The 22,730-nt window shown below is 28.8% G+C and overlaps 2 protein-coding genes and 1 long non-coding RNA gene across 18 annotated transcripts in view; 1 reads left to right on the plus strand and 2 right to left on the minus strand.

The window, feature by feature from the left end:
• The first annotated feature begins 2,659 nt into the window (after positions 1-2,659).
• The window catches only part of LOC105429948 (uncharacterized), a 191,295-nt gene continuing 171,224 nt past the window's right edge, over positions 2,660-22,730 (plus strand). For all 14 annotated transcript variants that reach the window (XR_016138501.1, XR_016138500.1, XR_016138502.1 and 11 more), the window contains exons 1-4: positions 2,660-2,799; positions 3,663-3,720; positions 3,933-4,003; positions 5,906-6,082. Coding sequence is in view for 11 of the 14 variants with exons in the window: in XM_089073466.1 (XP_088929592.1) it covers positions 2,691-2,799; positions 3,663-3,720; positions 3,933-4,003; positions 5,906-6,082 (415 nt within the window). In the remaining 3 variants the exon portion in view is untranslated. The remainder of the gene's footprint in view (positions 2,800-3,662; positions 3,721-3,932; positions 4,004-5,905; positions 6,083-22,730) is intronic.
• LOC148937254 (uncharacterized) overlaps positions 9,586-22,730 on the minus strand; it is a 204,789-nt gene continuing 191,644 nt past the window's right edge. For 2 of the 3 annotated variants that reach the window (XM_089073476.1, XM_089073477.1), the window contains 2 exons: positions 14,081-14,445; positions 9,586-12,511 (listed from right to left, as the gene is read on the minus strand). In XM_089073476.1, the coding sequence (XP_088929602.1) occupies positions 14,137-14,445 (309 nt within the window). In that variant the 3' untranslated portion in view covers positions 9,586-12,511; positions 14,081-14,136. Of the gene's footprint in view, positions 12,512-14,080; positions 14,446-14,494; positions 14,514-22,730 lie in introns of those variants that run through there. The other variant, XR_016138508.1, reaches the window with a different exon arrangement.
• LOC148937255 (uncharacterized) lies at positions 17,046-21,344 on the minus strand. Its single transcript, XR_016138509.1, has 2 exons — positions 19,887-21,344; positions 17,046-19,214 (listed from the first exon to the last, which is right to left on the minus strand). It is a non-coding gene; the product is annotated as an uncharacterized LOC148937255 (long non-coding RNA).

A 22,730-nucleotide genomic window follows, 5' to 3' on the forward strand; every position in this document is an offset into this window, starting at 1 on the left:
TAATACTACAAGGTATTTTAAAAGATATGACTAATTATTATTATACTTTTTATTTAACACCAAAATGCTTTGCGAATGAGGAGTTTGTTAATTATCCATAAATATTCAATTGATCAATCACTTTTAATTGTTGAGATGATGACAATAACTTGCAATATTTCTATGCACTTAATTAAGTTATATTTTCTAATTACAATTATTTTTCATTAGAATGTAAAAAACGTGTTTATTATCAAATGAACACAATAACTGTTTATCAATTAGTAGAAACATTTTCGACTGTATTCTAGCTAATTACACACACACACACGCACCTGCACGCACGCACGCACGCACGCACGCACGCACGCACGCACGCACGCACGCACACACGCACGCACGCACGCACGCACGCACGCACGCACGCACGCACGCACGCACGCACGCACGCACGCACGCACGCACGCACGCACGCACGCACGCACGCACGCACGCACGCACGCACGCACGCACGCACGCACGCACGCACGCACGCACGCACGCACGCACGCACGCACGCACGCACGCACGCACGCACGCGCGCACACACACACACACACACACACACACGTGCGCGCGCGCGCGCACACACTCACACACACACACACAAAAGATAAAGATAAAAAAAAAAATAAAAGATAAAAATTAAAAGAAAAAAAAGAAAAAAGAGTAGAAGAAAGAAAATAAAAAGGTATAGATGTATATAGTATTACATAGTATTACAAAACATTATTTTTAGTACAAATAATTTGTCTTAATTCGTAGATTGTGAATAAAATGAAATAAACTAAATGAATGATATACCTTTTAGACACGAATATTCACACATCCAATACACATACGCATATACGTACGCTTAAGACCAAGTATATATATATATATATATATATATATGTATATATATATACATATTATATATATTATATAAATAAAAAATTATATTTAAAAATAAAATGTTTATGACGTTTGTCTAGGGAATTTTCTAATGAATTGTTTAATATATTTTAACATACTTTAATATACTTTACTGTTGTAAGATACTTTAAAAGAAGTGACTAATTATCATACTTTTATTTAATAAATGCTGGAATGAGGATTTCGAGAGATTGTAATAAAAACAGATTTCTATAAAATCTCTTTCTATATTAATTGAAAATGAAATAAAGAAAAGAGAATGGACGAGAGAAGAAAGAAGAGACTTTTTCATAAGGATTACAGATAAGTTTTAACATATAAGTTTTAACTTATCTGTAATCCTTATGAAGAAGTCTCTTCTTTCTTCTCTCGTCCATTCTTTTTTCTTTATTTCATTTTCAATTAATCTCTTAAATAAATCTCTTCAATGTACGAAGCTATCAAATCTCTTTAATGATAGCCACTCATAAAGCTCACGAAATTAGCGCAACAAGAGAACCAATCGGCATCGCGGAAGTGAGATCTTCTTTTAGACGATTCTTTCCTTTTCATTAAAAATATTTTTAACGCTTTTTTAATATTTTTTCTTATACGCTCTCCCATGACAAGAGCTGTCATCGCAGCGAAATTGAAGCGATCTCAATCGTCAACATCGACCGGCCATCAGCATCATGGAAAAGAGGCAACAATGCCTTCGATACATTCGACCGCGAACGTGTACTTCTCGCGTCTATACGGATTTTTTTATTAAGGATTTATTATTGTAACTTTTTCATAAAGCAACCAATACAATAACTGATTTTTATAAATTTTTTGTCGCTGGAAACGAATTTGCAAACGAAATTACCCTGTCATATTATATTTTTGAGCTATTTTAATTCAAAAGTATCAAAAAATGTAATTTTTGGTTTTAATCAAACATACCTTTAAGGTGATGCTTGTCTGAATGAAACTTGTCTTTATTACTGACGTTGTATTACTGACAAAACGTAATAATTTTTGCGCAATAATTATTGCTCTCATTTTTTATTAACTTTATAGATCTGGAAATGTTTTTCCACAATTAAAGTTTATGCATTAATATGTGTTCAGTATATGAGTTTCGTCAAGAAGGAGAAAAAAATTTAGATTTTTTTTACTATTTAACCTTAAAATGGCGTCCAAAGCTGCGTCAAATTGCGTAAATATTTGCTTTATATGAAATTTTTACAGCTTGTATCTACAAAACTGATATTACTAGACTAGAAGGTTACATGAAGAAGCAACGTTAAGTTCTTAGAATTAGATTTAGACACTTATTATGAATAGAGGAGTATCACAAAAATTTGTTCATATGTATATCATGTGTGTACAGAAATGTATGTATGAGTGTATGTATGTATACATAAATGTATCTATGTATGTGTAGATGTACATATGTGAACGTTTTCGTCGGAGTTCGCTCGTCAGTTTAACATCCCCTTAAAACCAATTTTCTTAAAAATATGTTTGAACATTTCCATTTTCGGATTTGTTTTCAGTGACAAGAAATCTATAAGAATCACTTTTTAGTATTTTTTATAACTATTTTTTATAATCTAAAATCCAAAAAGTATAATTACATTTTACTATAAAATCTTTTTCTACAAATATTCATAGAACAAATATTTGTAATTATATTATAAATTTTGTAATTATATTTGTAATTATATTATAATTTTTTTTATTATATTATAAATTTTGACAGAGAAAATAATAGAACATTTGTTCTAAATAATATGGTTGGAATGATTCAAAGACCCTGGACACCCACGAAAAGACGAGGCGCAATTGCAGCAGAATATAACAGCCCAGGACCAGCCTGTGTAACTTTACCGTCGTTAATAGGTAAATGTATATCTATTTTTACAAAAAAAAAAATTATTAAGCAATAAAATGCTTTTCTTTGCTTTAGTTTATTTTTTTATAATAGCTTTAGTTTATTTAATTTATAATAGTATTACAATTAGAAATTCATATTATATTACATACATTATTCACATTCAGAAGTATATTGTATCTTATTTTGTCTTTTCTACATTAATATTTTACAAATACAATTATATTTACAATTAAAATACAATTAAATATTTACGTTTATAATTGTAATTTTATATTGTTATGTACTTATAACAATATAAAAATATAATTATGTGAATATATTATTACAATAATCTTGTTTATATTCCTTAGATTTATTTATTAAAGTTTGTTAATTTTCTGAAAGTAAAACTTGATAATAAGCTATGTTTAAAATTAAATGAAATTCATTTATAGAGCCGTTATTGATTGCATATAACTCGTAAATTATAAATAAATAATAATTAGAATGCAAATGATAATTTTATGCAATATATTAATTAAGTTCTGCATTTTATCACAAATCAATGACAATAATTTGGAATATTTTTTTAAAAAAAGCATAATAATTAAAAGAAACTTTCTTTTTATCGCTAGAATTGATTCGTGATAAATTATCATTTGCATTCTGATTATTATTCATTTATAATTTGCGAGTTGTATGCAATCAATAACGGCTCTATAATTAACAATAGTCTATTTTCGTATTATAATAATAATGTTACCTTGTAATTTTTTATTGAGTCCTCGTTAAGTTAATTAATATTTACTAGATTCTTTTTTATAATATTTGTAATAACAATTATATAATATAAAATCTGTTATAGAAGAAAATTTTGTCATATTTGCAGGAAAAACAGTTATAGATTCTAAACAAGAAAGAGCACCAGCATTCTCTTTTGGTAACAGGTAAAACTGATAATTTAATGATCACTTCTTATTTCATAAATTATTTTACACCTTAATACCTAAATTTTACATTTTAATACTGATGTATCATATTCAAAAGAAAAACTTGTTTCTGATTTTATTTTACAAATTTAAAGTGTGATTCATGATTCTTTAGTTTAGGCAAATAATATGTTACTCAAATTTAATCTTACATATTATAAATTTCCTAGACATACAATGAAAAATAACAATCCTGGACCTGGTCCTGGGCAATATAATGTTTCTGGACTTAGCGCCAAAGGTATGAGATACATAAAATATTTGAATAAAATTTTGCATAATATTTCTTAAAATTTTTTATTTACAACTTTTCTTAATTATTCCTACAAGCCAAATATTCGCAGTATCAGCATGCTCGATCAAAACATATCAATAGATTGACATCAATTTCATCTACATTTAACTTGTATTCTGCTGATAGATTTTACTCAGATAATAGATATAACCAGATAATAGATTGATGGCAAAATTCAATTTTGTTGTTTCGCAGCTATTTCGTGACATTTCGTGATTGATATGAAAAAGATCTTCATAATGATGTTTCTTAAATTTTTTTTAATTTCTTGTTTTGAAAGATTAATTTTAAACTGTTTTATTAACAAAGAAATTATAACATATTCTTTATTAAAGAAGTTTCACATTATATTTTTATTGTATTATTGTATTATTGTATTATTGTAGATTTTGTGTGTGTGTGTGTGTGTGTGTGTGTGTGTGTGTGTGTGTGTGTGTGTGTGTGTGTGTGTGTGTGTGTGTGTGAAATCTACCAACACAAATACATCTTGTCTATGATTCTTGTTCTCTAACACCTTATATTAATACTAATGATTAATTTTCTAAGTATTATATTTATTATCAGGAAAAACAAAATCATGTTTTATATTAAGCATGTACAAAACGATAATGCAAATAATTATATGTCTTCCGTTATATAGCCTTCAGTTAAAGATCTCGATAAATGTTACGTATGAGACACTGATTGTTATCTAATAATTTTGCAATTATTGAATTCAGTGATATTAAAAAAAATCCTGCTCAGTTTCTGCCGATAACTTATTAGATTATGTTAGCAAATTCTGCTTGATTTTTGCTGACAACCTTCCATTTGATTGTGTTTGCATGCTCTATTATAGCATTTTGCTGAGATTATTACGTGAGATATGTCAGAGTCTGTCACCAGAATCTATAACCATTTTGCCAATAAAATTTGTAGCTAATACAAATATTAGCTACAAATTTTATTGGCAAAATGGTTACATCATGTCAAAACATGATTTGTTTCTAACAGGTATGGTTGTTTGAAAATTAAATACATATTATTTCTAATAGATTTATTTAAATTAATTAAAAGATTTAATTAAAATATAGATTACTACTAATATAAATTACTTTCTTTGCATTAAAATATGTAATATAGAATAAAAAATAAATTTGAAAAAAATTAATAAATATGTGATAAATGTAGTAATAATGTTAAAATATTAAATAAAAGCATATTATGAATACGTGATTACTTCGCAAACTTGTAAGTTTCGTTGACCGAGGTATTGATCAAACTTCAAACCACTAATATTCTATGAATATTCTAAGAATGATGCAATTTAATGGTCAATATTCACGAAATTCCTTTGCTTTCGGCTGAAATAAAAGCGATATGATAAATATGTGTATAACTTGCATAAAATTTAATCTGTTTTAATATATAATATTGTAATATCACAAATAAATAAATAATATTATAACATACTTTATCAAATTACATCAACCCGCAAATAACATTTTTCTTTACTTTTGTTTTTATATTTTTCTTATCATTTTTATATTATTCAGTTTGAAGAATATAATTTCTAATTCCTAAAGACTTAAATATATAATACTACTAATTTATTAATACTATAACTAATTTAATAATACTACTAACTTATTAATACTACTAATTTTGAATGCGGCTTTTTCTTTTTTTCTTTTTCTACTCTTTTAAGGCAAATTAATGCATTAATTAACGTGTTAATTTGTTGGCGACTACTATTATGCATCACAAATCTACATTTTCTAATGAATAATTAATAATTAATGATTAATAATTAATTAATAATATGTAACAAATGATGCAAAAATATATTATAACATAAAAATCCTTTAGGAAAGGATGCTGTACCTGCAATATCATTACATGGCCGAACAAAATCAATAAAACCGGAAATTACACCAGCACCGGGTGATTATAATCCACAAAAAGCAGAAAAAATAATTCTTGATAGCTCGCCGAAATATTCTTTTGGTATTAAAACACAAATCGAGAAAATCAACTGTACACCCGGTAAGTTTACTTATACAATATAATTTATATATTTTAATTAATCAATAATATATAAAATTTTTAATTCTAATGAAACAATATGGAACAATATAAAATGGAAAATGTGCAATTGTAAAAATATTTTTAATACTTTTTTGTTTATATGTATTTTAATATTATTTAATGAAATATAAATATTTTTATTAGAGTTTTTGTTAAAAGAAATATCCATATCTTTTTATTGAATATGCATTATTGTCATAATCACATATTATTTCATCTTGAAAATGTATATATAGGGACATTTAAAGTTAATATCTTTGAAAGTATGCATAATAGCAAAAATATTTTAGATAAAAGTGGTATGGTTTTAAGAGGAATATAAGATTGTGTTATTGGTTTGATCTTTGAATAGTTGTTTGAAGGTCACCTTCAATTTCTTAAATGAAAACTTCCACTTTTTATTATATATTCTTACAGCTTACCTCGACTTTTTCAAAAAACTATATAAAGTATTTTTTTATTAACTACTTTCTAAGTTATGAGATTTAAATTTGACAATTTGATATAAAATATAAAATATCTCGTAACCATTCATTTTTTGGCAACTATATTTTAATACTTTCATGCACAAAGTAAATGTGGTGAATTGGTGTAAAGAAAACACATAGTTCCTATTAAAAAAAATGGAGATTTGCAATATGCAATGATGTATTCTTTCTAAAAAAAAAACTATATATTTTCTTTACATCAACTGATTCATCTCATTATTATTCTGTACATAGAATAGTAGATAGAGTAGTACATAGAATGTACAAGTATTAAGATATAGTTGTTAAAAAATGTATAGTTTATGAGATATTTTACATTTTATGTCAAATTGTATGTCAAATTCCAATCTCATAACTCAGAAAGTACGTAATACAAAATATTTTATTATAATGTTTTAAAAAACTGTCGAGGTAAGCTACAAGAATATGTAATAAAAAATGGGGGTTTTCATTTAAGAAATTAAAGGTGACTTTCACATGACTTTCAACTATTCAAGGTCAAACCAATAGCACAGTCTTATGTCCCCCTTAAAATCATATAACTTTTGTCTGAAACATTTTTTGTAATTATGCATGCTTTCAAAGATCAGCTTGTAATACTTTAATTGCCTCACTTTGTACATAATAATTCATTTTTTAAATTTATATATCTTTTATTCTTTGTTTAGAAAGTTATAATCTATATTATATTATAACTGTTTTAAAGAATACATTATAGATACAAACAGGTTTTGACATAACTCATTTATATCTACAATAGATACATTTAAATCCAGACTAATTCATTGTAATTATTTACTTTAATGTATTATAATATGTAATGTAATATAATTGCTAATTTATAGAAAATCTATAATTACTTCATTTACAAGAAAGAAAAAATTGATAGAGTACAATGTGTTTATAAAATAAATATTTGTGAAGTATTTTTTATATAATTTATATAACAAAACAAACTAATAATTATTAATAATCATTATATAATAATAATTAATAAAATAATAATTAATATTTTTTTATAATTTAATATAATATAAATTTTAAATATATATTCTATTAATTAGTTCATAAAATGACTATAAATAGATTATGACAATAAATATTGTGAATAAAAATTTCAATTTATTTAAATAATTTATATAGATTTTTTTATTATTGCACTGGATTGCATTAAAATTTTTCTTCTCATTTTCACTCTGCAAACATTTTAAGTTCAATAAGTGTATACTAGTTTACTTAAAAACAGATCTTATATATATAAACAATCAAAAAACACCATTTACGTTGTATTCATATTATTGTGTTAATCTACGATAAAAGTATTAAAATTAAATATTGTATCAATCATAGTACTGAATGATTTTTATGCTAAAATTAAAAATCTCCACAAGTAAGTAACCTTCAATTTTCAGCATAAAAGTTATATTGCAAGGATTGAGTGATATTCGGTAGTTATACAATCAATATATGTAACTATAATTTGAGTATCTCATGTGCTAATTAAAATCTTTGATAAACTAGTAAAAAGAATTTATAGATTTGAATCGATAATAGAAAATAAAAAAAAGTATGTTACGATAAAAAAAAATACTTAAATCTGCTTTGCTTCACATTAAATAAGCGTACTATTGTGACAGGACTAAAGAATAAAGACTAAGCATTGTATTTTCTTTAATCAAAATAAACTATAACTCTTTTTATATTATCGTTAATGATAATCTTTTTTCTATTAAAATGAATATCAAACAAACTGTATGATAAATAGGCATTGATTATATTGACAATGCGGAAAATATAGCAAATCACTGATCTCAAAAATAACATTTTAAAAGAACATATATTAAACAAAAAGTGTATGGTTTCAAGGAAATATTAGAATAAAATATAAGATTTTTCTTGAATTATGAATTTTTTCATAACTTCACTTTAATACTTTTGTATAGAATGACTAGAGAAGTCATATAAAGATATATAAAAGAAGTTATATAAAAAAATCATGTAATTCTATTTAAAAACATAGAATCTATAAAAAATGACAATGATATTATTATCGAATGAATTAATATCATAATCATATAATCCTTTTGAACCTATATAAATGTATTGTTTTCGAGATATCCAAGGTTTTGATATATTTTCCACATTCTGTGTATAATGTGCCTAGTTGAAAAAGGTTGATAAAAAATGATTAAGAATAGTAGGATTTCTACTCACATAGAACAAAACCCTCCAGTAGACGTCGGTCATGGATATTCGGAACTTCCAGTAGACGGCCATTAGACTTTCAATAAACATCCACAAGAAATCCACAGTTCCACTTTGTGGAAGTCTATGAGACCTCTATTAGACATCTAACAGACGTCTTCCATAGACGTCTGTTAGACGTTACGTGGATCGCTAATAGAGGATTCATGGAATCTCGGTAGATGATTAGTTAATAAAAGTTAATAAAATGAATTTTATGATGCTGAATAAAAATATTTCTATGAAGACACGAAGTGCATATACAGAGTGTTCCAAAACTGCCGCATTTGGAGTACACTATGCGATTTTCTATGCTAAAAGAAACAACTTTTTCCTTTAGCAAAATTGCGTGTGACGAGTAGTTTTTACAGTGGATCAGATTAAAAATGACGAATGAGCGCGCGTATGTACATAGCAGTCAGGGTCGGCGCGCGTTCTTCAGACCAGCGCAGCCTAGTACCTAATTTTTGACGACTTCACGTACTATATTGTTTAAAATATGATAAAAGTTAACAAAATAAATATTGTTTTCATCTCTTACGTAACAATTCAATAAAAAAAAAATTATCTGATTTCGTAACAATATCTGGAAATAAAAATAAATGTAAATAATATGGAGTATAAACTAAGCATTCTATTTTAATTACTACGCAATTGCATATGATGATAAAAAAATACTGAATTTAACGAATACTTATTAATTATGTGAGTACGTAATCACAAAGAGTAAAAAAATTGGTTTTTTCATAAGTATTTAAAGATAAAATATTTATTATACTTATAATTTAAAATATTTTGAGACAGATTTGGTTCTCTCCTCATTTTCTCAGAAAAAATTTACAAAAGATTTATACAAAAATATTTATCTTCATAATATTACAATAATTACATAATCTCAAAAATAAAATTTCAATAATGGTTGTATCGATATCTTGAACATTTTCACATATTTAATAAATGTATAAAATTATTTCTAATATCTTGTATCAGAGAAGTTAAAAAAATTATAAAAGATTAAAATTATTTAAATAAAAAAGTATGAAAAATTATATTTATTAAAATAAATAATTTTGATAATTATGACCTAAACGTTACGTAAATAATTGTTTTAAAATATGTCAAAAATATAAAAATATTTTAAATATTTTGAAATAACCGAATTTAAAGTATTATACATATTGCGTATATGCTCTGCAAAAAATTTTTAAGAAGTTAAAAGAAACATGGTTATGTGTTAAAATTGTATAAAGACAAAAGTTACGCAGCATATGGCGATGGTGAAAAGAGTCGGAAACACAAATCTTTGCCTCGCGGTCCGATAAATTGTTGAGATCGATATTGCATCGGAGCATCTATGTAAGTGTATCGTGGCGAATCTCCAAGTAAAGATACTATGCTTGAACATCATGCGACGTCACAATTAGAAAATCGAAAGTTGGTCTTAAATAGTAAAATCAAAAAAAGAAAAAACTAATAAAAGTTGATCAACATCAAAAAGTAATTGAACATGGATGACAATAACGTATTAAAAACAGAATGTGATAATAAAGATGACTACAACTATGCCAAACAAAATAAAATTAGAGACAGCCAGTGGCGCAAGTTGAATAATCGGAAATTACAATATGATATAATATAACGAACAATAAATATGTGGTTAAATACTGAAAGTCTGTGTAGGAATAAGACCAAGATCGATCCCTCTTATTAAGTTGGAAGAGCAATAATTTTATAGACAATGATTTATATAAAAGATGGTGTTCTGCCGGAAGCTTACGGACTGCCAAAGATTCACAAACCAGGTTTTCTTTTACTATATATAAATATATAATTGTCTCCTCTATAAATAGTCCTTTATATCCTTTGACCTCCTTTTTACATTCCATCATATTAAAAAATATTCCTAAATCACTCGGTTATATCAGTAACAGTCACCATTTGGTAGATAAGCTAAATGGGATATCGTTATGTCCTAATTATAGATTGGTATCACTGGATGTGATTTCGCTTTTTACCAGCATCCCAGCAGACCTTGCGTTACAAAGCATTAAGAAGAGATGGAACTACATATCTAATCATATCAATATTCCGCAAAATGAATTTCGTGCTGTCTCTTTTATTTTAGATTCAACAATTCATGTTTTACAAATAGATCTTTGGTAGTCTCATGGGCTCGCCTTTATTACCTGTGATCACGGATATTGCAAGATCTTGAGGAGGTTGCGATTGCTAAAATTCCTATTGATCTCCTGTTCTACGTCAGATACATTGATGACATTCTATTAGCCTCGCCTTCTAACCTTCTTGAGGATATTTTACACAATTTCAATTTGTATCATGACAGATTACAATTCACTATGGAGATCGGGAATAATGACCGTATCAACTTCCTTGATACCTTGCTAATAATTAAAGAAGGAAGGATTATTTTCGACTTGTACAAAAAACCAACCAATTCAAGTAGATACCTTAATTTTCATTCTCACCAGCCGGTAGCTCACAAAAGAGGTGTTGTTTTTGGAATGGTCGATAGAACAGTTTTTCTTTCCCATCCTGAATTCCATATCAAGAATCTGGTAAATTCCATTAATATTCTTCTGAACAACTCTTACCCTTTGCAATTTATTTTCACAACGATAAATAATCGAATTAAACATTTATCACATAGAAAATTGCAGAGTTCAAACGTTGATTCCGATGTGGATACCATTGACAGTTCCGAAAATTACACTCCTCGCAAACCATTCTTCTCAGTTCCTTATGTCAAAAACGTATCTGAGAAATTTTCAATAATAAACAATAGATTCAATCTTAAACTAGCTTATTTAATAACTAGTTATTTAATTCCCTCAGCATATTTACTAAAACAGGCAAAGACACATTAGATCCGATGGCATGTCTTGAAGTAGTATATGAAATTATTGCAAAGATTGCGATGCGACTTATGTTGGCCAGACAAAAAGATTACTTAAAACAAGAATTAATGAGCATTTCCACGTAGTATATTCCAAATGCGAGAGTTTTGGGACACCCTGTATATATATATATATATATATATATATATATATATATATATATATATATGTGCAGCGTGCAATGGAACTAATGAAATCTTTCTTGCAATGTTAGTATAATAACATCGCACATTTTTTTCGAGAGCCATTGGTTATCCATCCTGGTGGTATACTATAGGTGGTATACTCGAGCTTGCTTCATCTAGTAATCGGTTGAAATCTACTATTAATGATATTATAACTAAATTTGTGATTTTGATATAAAAGTATGACAGATCTCTGATTAGTGAATGTTATCGCATTGTCACATGCTTTAAATAGTTTCAATGTCAATATCCTGATTGCGTACCCACATAGAACAAAATCCTCCAGTAGACGTCGATCATGGATATCCATTAGACGGCTATTAGACTTTCAGTAGACATCGACAAGAAATCTACAGTTCCGCTTCGTGCAAGTCTATAAGACATCTTCCATAGACGTCTGTTAGACGTTAGGTGGATCGTTAATAGAGGATCCATGAAGTCTCGGTAGACAACCCACACGAAACAAAAATCTCTAATAGATGTCCATTAGAGATCCATCATGGTCCATCAGGTTTGTAACTTCCATTAGAGGTCCATGAACTCTCCAGAAAGCCTCTACAGGTAAAGTTAATAAAAAGAATTCTTTATAATGCTGAACAAAAATATTTCTTTGAAGGAACGAAGCGCACATACATACGTAACGTGCAATGGAACTAATGAAATCTTTTTTTATCTTATAAATGTCGGTAACGTCACATAATTTTTCCGAAAGTCACCCATCCTTGTAGTCTAGAGTGAGTTCCAATTGCGCATAGAATAAATCGGACACAGCAGGTTGAATGGATCAGACGCAATAAGGAAATAAGGACACAAGGTGATTGAAAATTGGTCACAGTACTAATCGGACACAGTAACAATCGGACACAGTGACAATCGGACACAGTGTCGATCGGACACAGTAGGAAATGGACGCACAGATAGTTGCAATCGTGACGTTTTCCTAAAAAGGGTTAAAAATGTTATTATATTCGAAATGCAAGATGCAATCTTTCGCCTTATTAAAATGATAGATCCTAGAAAGATTGGCAAAGTCCCCTACGCAAGGTTTGGGGAGTGAAGACGTAATCTTTCGCCTTATTAAATTAATGAGTCTATCATATACTAAAATGATAGATCCTAGAAAGATTAGTAACGACTCCAACCCCAAAGATTGGGTGTGAAGTTTTCGCTGATCTTTTTATTTTGTTACAAATATAATTTTGTATTGTTTTCGTAATTAGTTTTGTGATAATGGGGAGGCTTCGCCCCCCCTCTCCACCAGGGAGCTGGTTCACCCTCTGAACTCCGACCAGGAGATTTCGCCCCCTCGTTCGGGAGACTTCGCCGATTAGTATTGTGTCCGAATTCAATCACCTTGTGTCCGTTCTGTATTGTGTCCATTTGGACCTATGTCCGATTCATTCAACCTGCTATGTCCGATTTATTCTGTGCGCAACTGGGACTTCCCCGTAGATATACACGGTCGAGCTTGCTTCACCTACGTGATCGGCTGAAATCAGATACTAGAACAATAGTATAATTAAACTTAGAATTTTGATGTAAAAATATGACAGATCTTCGATCAGTAAATGTTATCAAATTGTCATAAGATTCAAATAGTCTCAATGTCAATGTCCTGATAGCGTGGATAATTTTTGTAGATAATTTAATTGTACATAAAGGAAAATTATATATTATATATTATATGTGAAGATTATATAATATATTATATGGATTAATATCATGCTTCATGTGAGTAATGTTTATAAATTTACGAATATATATTCTACTTACTCATTTATATATTTATTGATCGTATTAAATACGTGAGATATTTTTCTTATTTTTCGACAGTATATGTTTTCTTGTGTTTGGTATAATCATTTATATACAATCAAATACGAATAAATAAGATACATGCAAACTTTTAATTTATTTATAAGTATATATATATTCTCAAGTTTTTCCATAATCATCTAAAAAAGATCTAAAATCTCCAATTAAGCTGTATATGATCCATAAAAATTTCATGAAATCTGTAATTCATCCACCTTCATAAAACGTCTAATGGAGGTTTAGTAAAGCTCCATTAGAGCTCCATCATGGAGATAGTAGGTCTCCATTAGAGATTTATCTGACTTTTACCATGGGGATAGATGTCACATGGAGGCCGTGGAGATTATGTGGACCTCTAATGGATGTCATGTTCCGTGTGGGACATCCACCGTGAAAATTCGCTGGACGGCTAATGGACGTCTATGATAGAATTCTAGAGCACCATTCTTCATGGAAGTTCGCTGAACGACTAATGGATGTCCACGATGGAATCCTAGAGCATCATCCTCCGTGGAAGTTCGCTGAACGGCTAATGGACATCCACGATGGAATGCTAGAGCACCTTCCACCGTGGAGGTTCGCTGGATGGCTAATGGATGTTTACGGTAGAATTCTAAAGCACCATCCACCATGGAGATTCGCTGGACGGCTAATGGACGTCCCATGATGAAATCCTAGAACACCACCCATCGTGGAGGTTGGCTGGACCTCTAATGGACGTCCATAGTGGAATCCTAGAGAACTATCCAGAAGTTAAGTGGATCTCTAATGGACGTCTATCTGACTTCCATCGTGGAAATAGACGTTCGATGAAAGTTTAATGGAAGTTTAATAGACGTCCACTACAGGCTATGTTATATTTGGGTATCAATTTATACCATTTTCTATAAGCTGTATACGGTCTGCGAGCAAGCAAATCATGCATGAATCCTATCATATTTTATCGGCTTTTATAAGATTTGTATTCTACAGGAAACAATAGGAATGCTATCACTCTAAATCGTATTCTATCTATTGTATCTAACAGAAGAATAAAATTACGAATATTTATCATTTTCTATCATTACAAATAACGGATAACAATAAATCGTATATTAACGATAAAAATTAAATCATTATCAATTTAGAATTTATTTAATAAATTCTATCGGCAGTATATAAAACCTCTAGTCTAATCTATAAAATTCTATCGTTTTTTAACGAATTGAAAAACTTATTACTTAACTCTGAATGTATATGAAAAATACGAACGAAACTTCGTAGATTTCCATCTGACTTTCCAGAATGAAAACATCTATATAAACTTATCATAATTTCACTATACAAAATGGATCTTTTTTAATCTGCAATTAGTCACTGAGTTTTCATCGGTAATGTGTGAAAGAAAATCTATATAATTCTATCGTTCGTTAATGAATTAAAATACTATTAAAAACTATCTGAATATGCGATATTAGTATTAATAGCGATCTATTTCATAGATTTCTATCCAATCTTCCAGAAATATCTATAAAAATTTATTACGAATTTACAATACAAAATGAATCGTTACTAATATAACATTTAATCACTCACTCGCAAGCAGTACATGACACCACCAACAAATGGACGTGACGAGATTTAATTCTCGTAACTAAAAAAATCATACAGAATAGGGTAAAAGGCATAACGTTAGAAATTCTTGAACCATTTTTTAGTGAAATGAATTATGATAAACGGTTTTTGAAAATAAGCCCATAAAATTAATCTCTGGAATAAAAGTAAATAAAGTAAATAATTTAATGAGTACGTTCTGATAAAAGTTACCGATAAAAAACGATGGATTAAAATCCTATTAATTATAAATCCTATTAACTATAAATATGAAATCTGATTCGTGAATTTATTAATGTGAATCATGTATGATAAAAACTGTATTATAATATTGTAAGAATGTTTCAATATGTTCATGGCGTTTATATTATCATCTAATTGTATTATCGACGTCACAGCGTCGCAGCTATCGCTATCAGCACTCTTTGCAGTTTTTAATTAAGTTCAAATTTCAATTTTGTTAGCGACGCAAGTTTCTTTTTATCGAGCAAGTGTATACGTTTATTTTCGTGAATAAAGTTCATTTTCAAGTCAAAACATTGATCAAAACATTAGTCCTTCAAGCTGAATCGAAGGAAACGATAAAATACACTCCACAAAGAAAATACACATGTCAAGAAAGATCTGGCGTGAAAAATCATAAATACAAGTGATAAAGAGAAAAAGATTAAGATTTTAGAAAGATGTCTAAAATAATAAGCAACGACGAGAGCCGATTAAGGCGAAGTTGACGAGGCTGCAAACGAGAATCGGCCAATTAAATGAAAATCACACAAGTAAAGAACAAAAGTAAAGAAGTAGTAACATACATTTATTCATTATTAATTATTTTTATATTTGTTTCTGAATCTGACTTGAAAAATAATATTTACATAATTAATTCAAAGAATAAATATCGTATTTTAAAATAAAATACAAAAAGAACATATATTTACATATTTTAATATTTATTAATAAATTATTATTTTTATTTAATACCTTTAAACATATATTTGTTTATATATTTGAGAAATTTGTTTGTGTAGATTTTTAAAAATAACATTTACATAATTAATGCAAGAAGATAAGTTAATGTAATAGGATAAGGATGTAACATAGTACAATAAATGTATGTACGTGTTTTAATGCGACCCGAGCGCGCTAAGTTTTTGTATGTCTGTTTGATTTTAAGGTTGCTTTATATTGGTTCAGAATAGGAAGACTCTTCATTGAAAATTTAAATAAAGAATTAAACTACCACATGGATTAAAGTAAAAAGACTCTTCAATGAAGATACAAAGATATATAATACTTAGATTCGATTTTCTTAAAAGATTTTGCCAGTTAGGTTTTATTTTTCATACAAATAATACATATCACTTAGGTTTAGTGTAGTAGTAAAATAACGCAATTTTTATAATAAGATTTATAACTTGGCGACAGTTATTAATATTAAACCTTTTATACAAATGATGTCATTTGAGTTGAGTTGGCAATGTGGAAACAATTTTTTTTAAATTGAAGTTAGTATCACTAGGGATAGAATAGGAAGAAAATACAACTAGCACTTAAATTTTATTTTTTAGTTTAATCACAACTAGAATTGAGTTAGGTATGGCAATTTCGTAACATAATTTTTTTTAAAGAATTAAAACTAACATGAGTTAGAATAAAAAGACTTTTCAATAAAGATACAAAGATATGTACTACTAGATTTTATTTTCTTAAAATAAAAGATTCTGCCAGTTAGATTTTGTTTTTTATACAAATAATACATATCACTTGGGTTTAGTAGAATAACGCAATTTTTATAATAGGATTATAACTTGGCGCCAGTTATCAGTTGATATCAAATCTTGTATACAATCTTGTATACAATTTGATATCATTTGAGTTGAGTTGGCAATGTAAAATTTTTTTTGTTTTTTAATTAAAGCTACCACTTGGATTAGAATAGGAAAATTCTTTAACGAATACAAAAATCACCAAGATACTAACACTTACAAAGAGATGACAAAAATTGCGAAATACAAAATTGAATGAGCTATAGTTCATTCGAAAGAGGAGGTCGAGAGTATAAAAAGTGTAAAAGAATTTGAGTGCATGGGCCTTAGTTTTGGAGAAATTTGTATACAAAGTTAGGCATTCGGCTAATTGTACGATAAGTATCATGAATAGCTCCCACAAAGCATAAAGCGCCGTGGCTGCACAGTCTAAGGCTCGCGCGTGTAATCTTTTTTTTCTGTGGCGAGGAGAGTTCGAGACCTCGCAGTGACTATTTTTTTAATAACGACTATATTTTGTCGATAAAATTAATTTTTGTTATTATTTGTGATAAAATAATTATAATTATTATATGTATTAAATAAAAAATAACGACAATTTTTATATATTAGGTGTACAAAAAAGTTCTGAGCTTTTTTTTGTAAAATTCAATCTTTATTCAAAAATAAATAAAAAAATATTAATCAGCGAAATATTCCCCGTTTGCATCAACAACCTTTTGCCATCTTTCGGGTAGCTTGCGAATTCCTTGACGATAGAAGCCCACCGGCTTCGAAGCGATAAAGTCATCAATGCATTTTCGTATCTCTTCAAATCTCACGAAATGTATATCAGCCAAATGATGCTGCAGCGACCGGAATAGATAGTAATCGGAAGGCGCCATGTCTGGGCTATACGCCGCGTGCGGGAGAAGTTCCCAGCCTAACGCAAAGATATGGTCCTGAGTCGCTTTCGCAACATGTGGTCGAGCATTGTCATGAAGCAAGATCACTTTACGACATCCTTGGCCAGTAAATGGTCTCTTTTCATCTAATGCATCGCTCAAATTAGTCAATTGTTGTTCGTAGCGGTCTGCCGTGATTGTTTCACCCGGTTGTAACAACTCGTAATACAACACATCTTTTCAATTCCATCAGAGCAAAACCTTCGTGGCGTGGATAATGGGCTTTGGCGTCGATGTCGAAGGTTGACAGGGTCAACCCATGATTTTCTACGTTTAGGGTTATCATAAAGAATCCATTTTTCATCGCCTGTAATGATTTTGTGCAGAAAATCTTTTTTCTGGAACTTTGAAAGCAAAGTGAGTGCAGTGTCACGCCGACGATTTTTGTTGTCTTCGGACAATTCATGCGGAACCCATCTGCCTTCCTTCTGAACCTTTCCCATCGTATGTAAACGTACGGAAATGGTTTGCTGCGTAACGCCAAGCTGTTCTGCAAGCTCCTTTTCAGTTTGCGCAGAGTTTATATCCAGCAGTGCTTGCAATTCGTTTCAATCTTTTGAGGGTGTCCAGCATGCGGTTCATCTTCAAGATTGAAATCTCCTTGGCGAAATTTTTGATACCATCTTTTACATGTAGTATGATTTACAGCGTTCTCTCCATATGCAGCACAAATCATTGCAGTGGCTTCAGCAGCATTTTTCTTCAGATGAAACGCGAAGTGGATGGAAAATCGAATATGCTCTTTTGTTATTGCCATCGTGAACACTGATTTTTGAGATTATGTGCATCAAACGCCAAATCGTATGGCATTTTAAAAGGCCAAATGTCAACGCTTTAAAACCGCAAAAGGGCGGGAAGATATATAAAATTTAAATTGTTATTTCGGTTGTATGAAATTTAAAGCTCAGAACTTTTTTGTACACCTAATATAAATTATTAATCTTTAAAATATGCGACGGCATTGGTTAAATCTTCTTTTACAATATCACATTTGGTCAATATTTGTATTTATTTCATCAAGAATGGATTTACACTTGTTTCTTCCATTTTTATTATTAGTATAGAACAAAGAGAACTAATCCATTTAGGGTATCATGTATTTCTTTTGAACATTGACAATTTTCATGTAACTTTTATTTAAACCTACAAGAGGAAGGAACGTAAAATAAGTAAATATCTTTTTTTCATAACAAGAAATGAAAGAATTATAAAATTTATCAATTAAATATACGATTATAAAAACAATTACAAAGAATCTAAAGGCAAGTTTGAAATGTTTATGTAAAATGGTAATGTTAATATTAACATTTCAACTTCCTATTCTTCTGAACTTTGTCATTCAATTAATAATTAATTAATTTTAGCATTTTTTCCTCATCACAATTAAATAAAGCTAGCTATTTTATATTATAAAAACATATATATGAATATGAATCCAGATAACATCAAATATAAATGTTCCTAATAAAATAGTAACATTTATATATTTTTATACTAATCTGAAGTCATAATTTTATTAATCGCATCATTAATTTAGAGTTTTATTCGTACACATATATCAAGTCCATGTAGGATATCATTTATGTCTTTTTTGATCGTTGATAATTTTCATGTAATTTTTATATTTAAAGCAAGAGAAAGAAACGTTGAAATAAATATCTTTTTTTCATAAAAAGAAATGAAAGAACTATAAAATTTATCATCAGGAGATTAATTATACAACTATAAAAACTGTTCCAGAGAATCTAAAGCCAAGTTGAAACGTTTATGTAGAATCTTTATTACATATATAGGAAGATAACCTAAATAGATAACCTTATTTTTAATAATCTCCATATTTCCTTTCACATATAAATCACTTAATTCACGTAATACAAGAACAAGAATAATAAGCCGATAATCGTTCATGTTACATTATATCATATCATTTATCATTTTTCATTTCGAAACAAATTATCACCAACTGTCAAACTCGTCGCGAAACTCAACAAGACGTCGACCGCCAATCAGATCAGTGTTCCGATTGGGAACCTTTTTCGCGCATGCGCGATGGAAATAATATCAGTATTTAGCACGGACAAAAAGATATACCTTTATTAGCCTTTGTTAAATTATTTAAAAGTTAATAAAAAATTTATAATATGGAACTGTTTTGTGTGTGTGTGTGTGTGTGTGTGTGTGTGTGTGTGTGTGTGTGTGTCCGTGTGTATGCTATATGTACATCAGTGAAACTTAATGTGATAAATCAATAAATTTCTGAAACAACTTATTTTATAAAAAATAAGCAAAATAAAATTTTTTATAAAAATTAATGATGGTCAAGAAGAGATATTAAAAAAATTTTTTTTAATTATACAAATGAATATAATAAATAAACACAATAAATACTTTTCCTCTTTTTTCCACAAGTTGTTTAGTTTTAAATACAATAATATTTTATAAGAAATGAATTTTTAAATTAAAAATCCAGTATTATTGCAAAAAATCATCGTAATTTTTAAAAAATAATTTATAATTAATACTCTTAATACTCTTTTCAAACTTTTGTTCAATGATTTTTCATCAAACTATAGCGCTTCAAAATAAAAAGAGAATTATTTAAAAATATTAATTTCCAATTTTATATAATTTAAAAACAAAATATCATAAAGACAGAATTAGCATCCATACGTTTCATCACTGTCTTTTCTATTATATCAATGCGCATGCGCGAAAAAGGGAGCTCCGATCGGAACACTGAATCGGACGCGCGGAGAAAGAGCAAGTACGCTATCTCGCTCAGTCTCATGGAGCGCATATCGCGGATCGCGCGTATCGAAAATCGACCAATCGCGAACTTTACAATAATGGATTCGGCGGAACGGCTGAATATCGAAAATAGCGGAACAATTGGTCAGATTTTCTATACGCATGATCCGCAATACGCACGATATGCTCCATGGGACAGCTCTCATTTTTTCTTTCTCTCGTTTGCTTACGTCTAGACTTAAGCCAGCGGCACATGATGCTTTTTTTCCTGCTGATTTGCTACCTGGATTTGCGTGCTCGTTGAGCTCTTGTCTCTGATTGGTATATTCATTTGGATCTAAAAAAATATATCAATCGAAGACAAGAATTCAACAAGCACGCGAATCCAGCTAGCAAACCAGCAAGAAAAAAAGCATCGTGTGCCACTGACTTTAGAGAACACTTTAGAGACACTATAATCAGAGACTGGACATGAAAAAACAAAAAGCAACTTTTGATTGGTCCGCTTTTAGCTATTCCCACTTATTTTCAAATACATTAATCTTAAATTGTAATATTATAATTTAAAAACATAAGCGTTTTAAAGGTAATAAAATGTATATATTTATAAAATTTTATTTTACATAATTATATTACCAATTTATTAACATATATCTTTTAATTTTAACGATTTTAAATTTATTTATTTATTTTTTTCGCTATTTATCTTTTTCAACACAAGAGCAAAAATTAGCATAATACTATTGTACTACTGTTACACTATGATATTTTTAACTTTTTAATACACAATTGTCAAAACGATTCTCTGTGAAATCAATACATAATGACAGCTATTCACAAAGTTAGCACAGCGAGAAAAAACTCATCGCGGAAAAGCATCAACAATAAACTTCAAGGAAATTTCGAGAAATGCAAGTACCGATGTCATGCCTTTTTTTAAAAAAGGATTATTATACATATTTATTATTATTATAAACAAACTTTATTATAATATAAAATAAAATTTAAGTAAAAAAATGAACATCCACCCATTTTTGATATTGATTTATCACACTTAATTAATAATAACTATATTTTGCAATTTTATTATCTCTATTATTTAATAATAGTTATTATGCTTTCCACGTGTTTAATACACATATACAATACACTTAAATCAATGCACATGCAAAGTAAAAAATATCGCTATTGGTTAGAGTAAGATAGTGTATATTTCTTTCACTCTAATTAAAACACGTTAAGTTAAAGTGATATGATGTATATTTCTTTTTTTCTCATAGGATTTAGCCAAAACATGGCGGATCAGAGTCGTGGCCAGTCTGATTATAGTGTCTCTAGTTTAGACTCTTTTTCCAGCGCCTCTCACGACAGAAATTGCAACCGTACAAAGGCGACGACGACGATGACAATGTTTCTTAAAGTAAAAATTTCCAAATCAAACTTTGCGTAACAATATCTCTGCTTGTAAGGCACGTAGAAAAAAAATAAAAATACTTTTATTATGCAAGTCGAACTCAAGCTATCGATCAAACCAATTTAGAACTTGATCGGTTTATCCGTTATTGAGATTCGATAATTTCAAATGCTCGCATATTGCCGACTCCTGTAAAGTCACACGGTAGTGTTCTCGGTTGACTTGACATCCGAGACTACCGTGTCTCCTGATAATGAAAAATATTTGTGTTGTAATATAAATGTAATATAAATAATGTATAAATAATAGAAGAACATAAATAGTATAAGAAGAGTATAAATATAAGAACCATTTATATAAGAATCATTTCAGGTTAATATATAATATATAAATATTAATATATTTTATTCTATGTTTACGTTTCATAATTTTATATAAGAGTTGTTTTTGAAAATTAAAATAAAATAACACGAATAAGTATAACTATTTTTCTTATA

This window comes from Pogonomyrmex barbatus, unplaced genomic scaffold, assembly GCF_055798465.1.
Source record: "Pogonomyrmex barbatus isolate J1 unplaced genomic scaffold, ASM5579846v1 scaffold15, whole genome shotgun sequence".
Lineage (NCBI taxonomy): Eukaryota > Metazoa > Arthropoda > Insecta > Hymenoptera > Formicidae > Pogonomyrmex > Pogonomyrmex barbatus.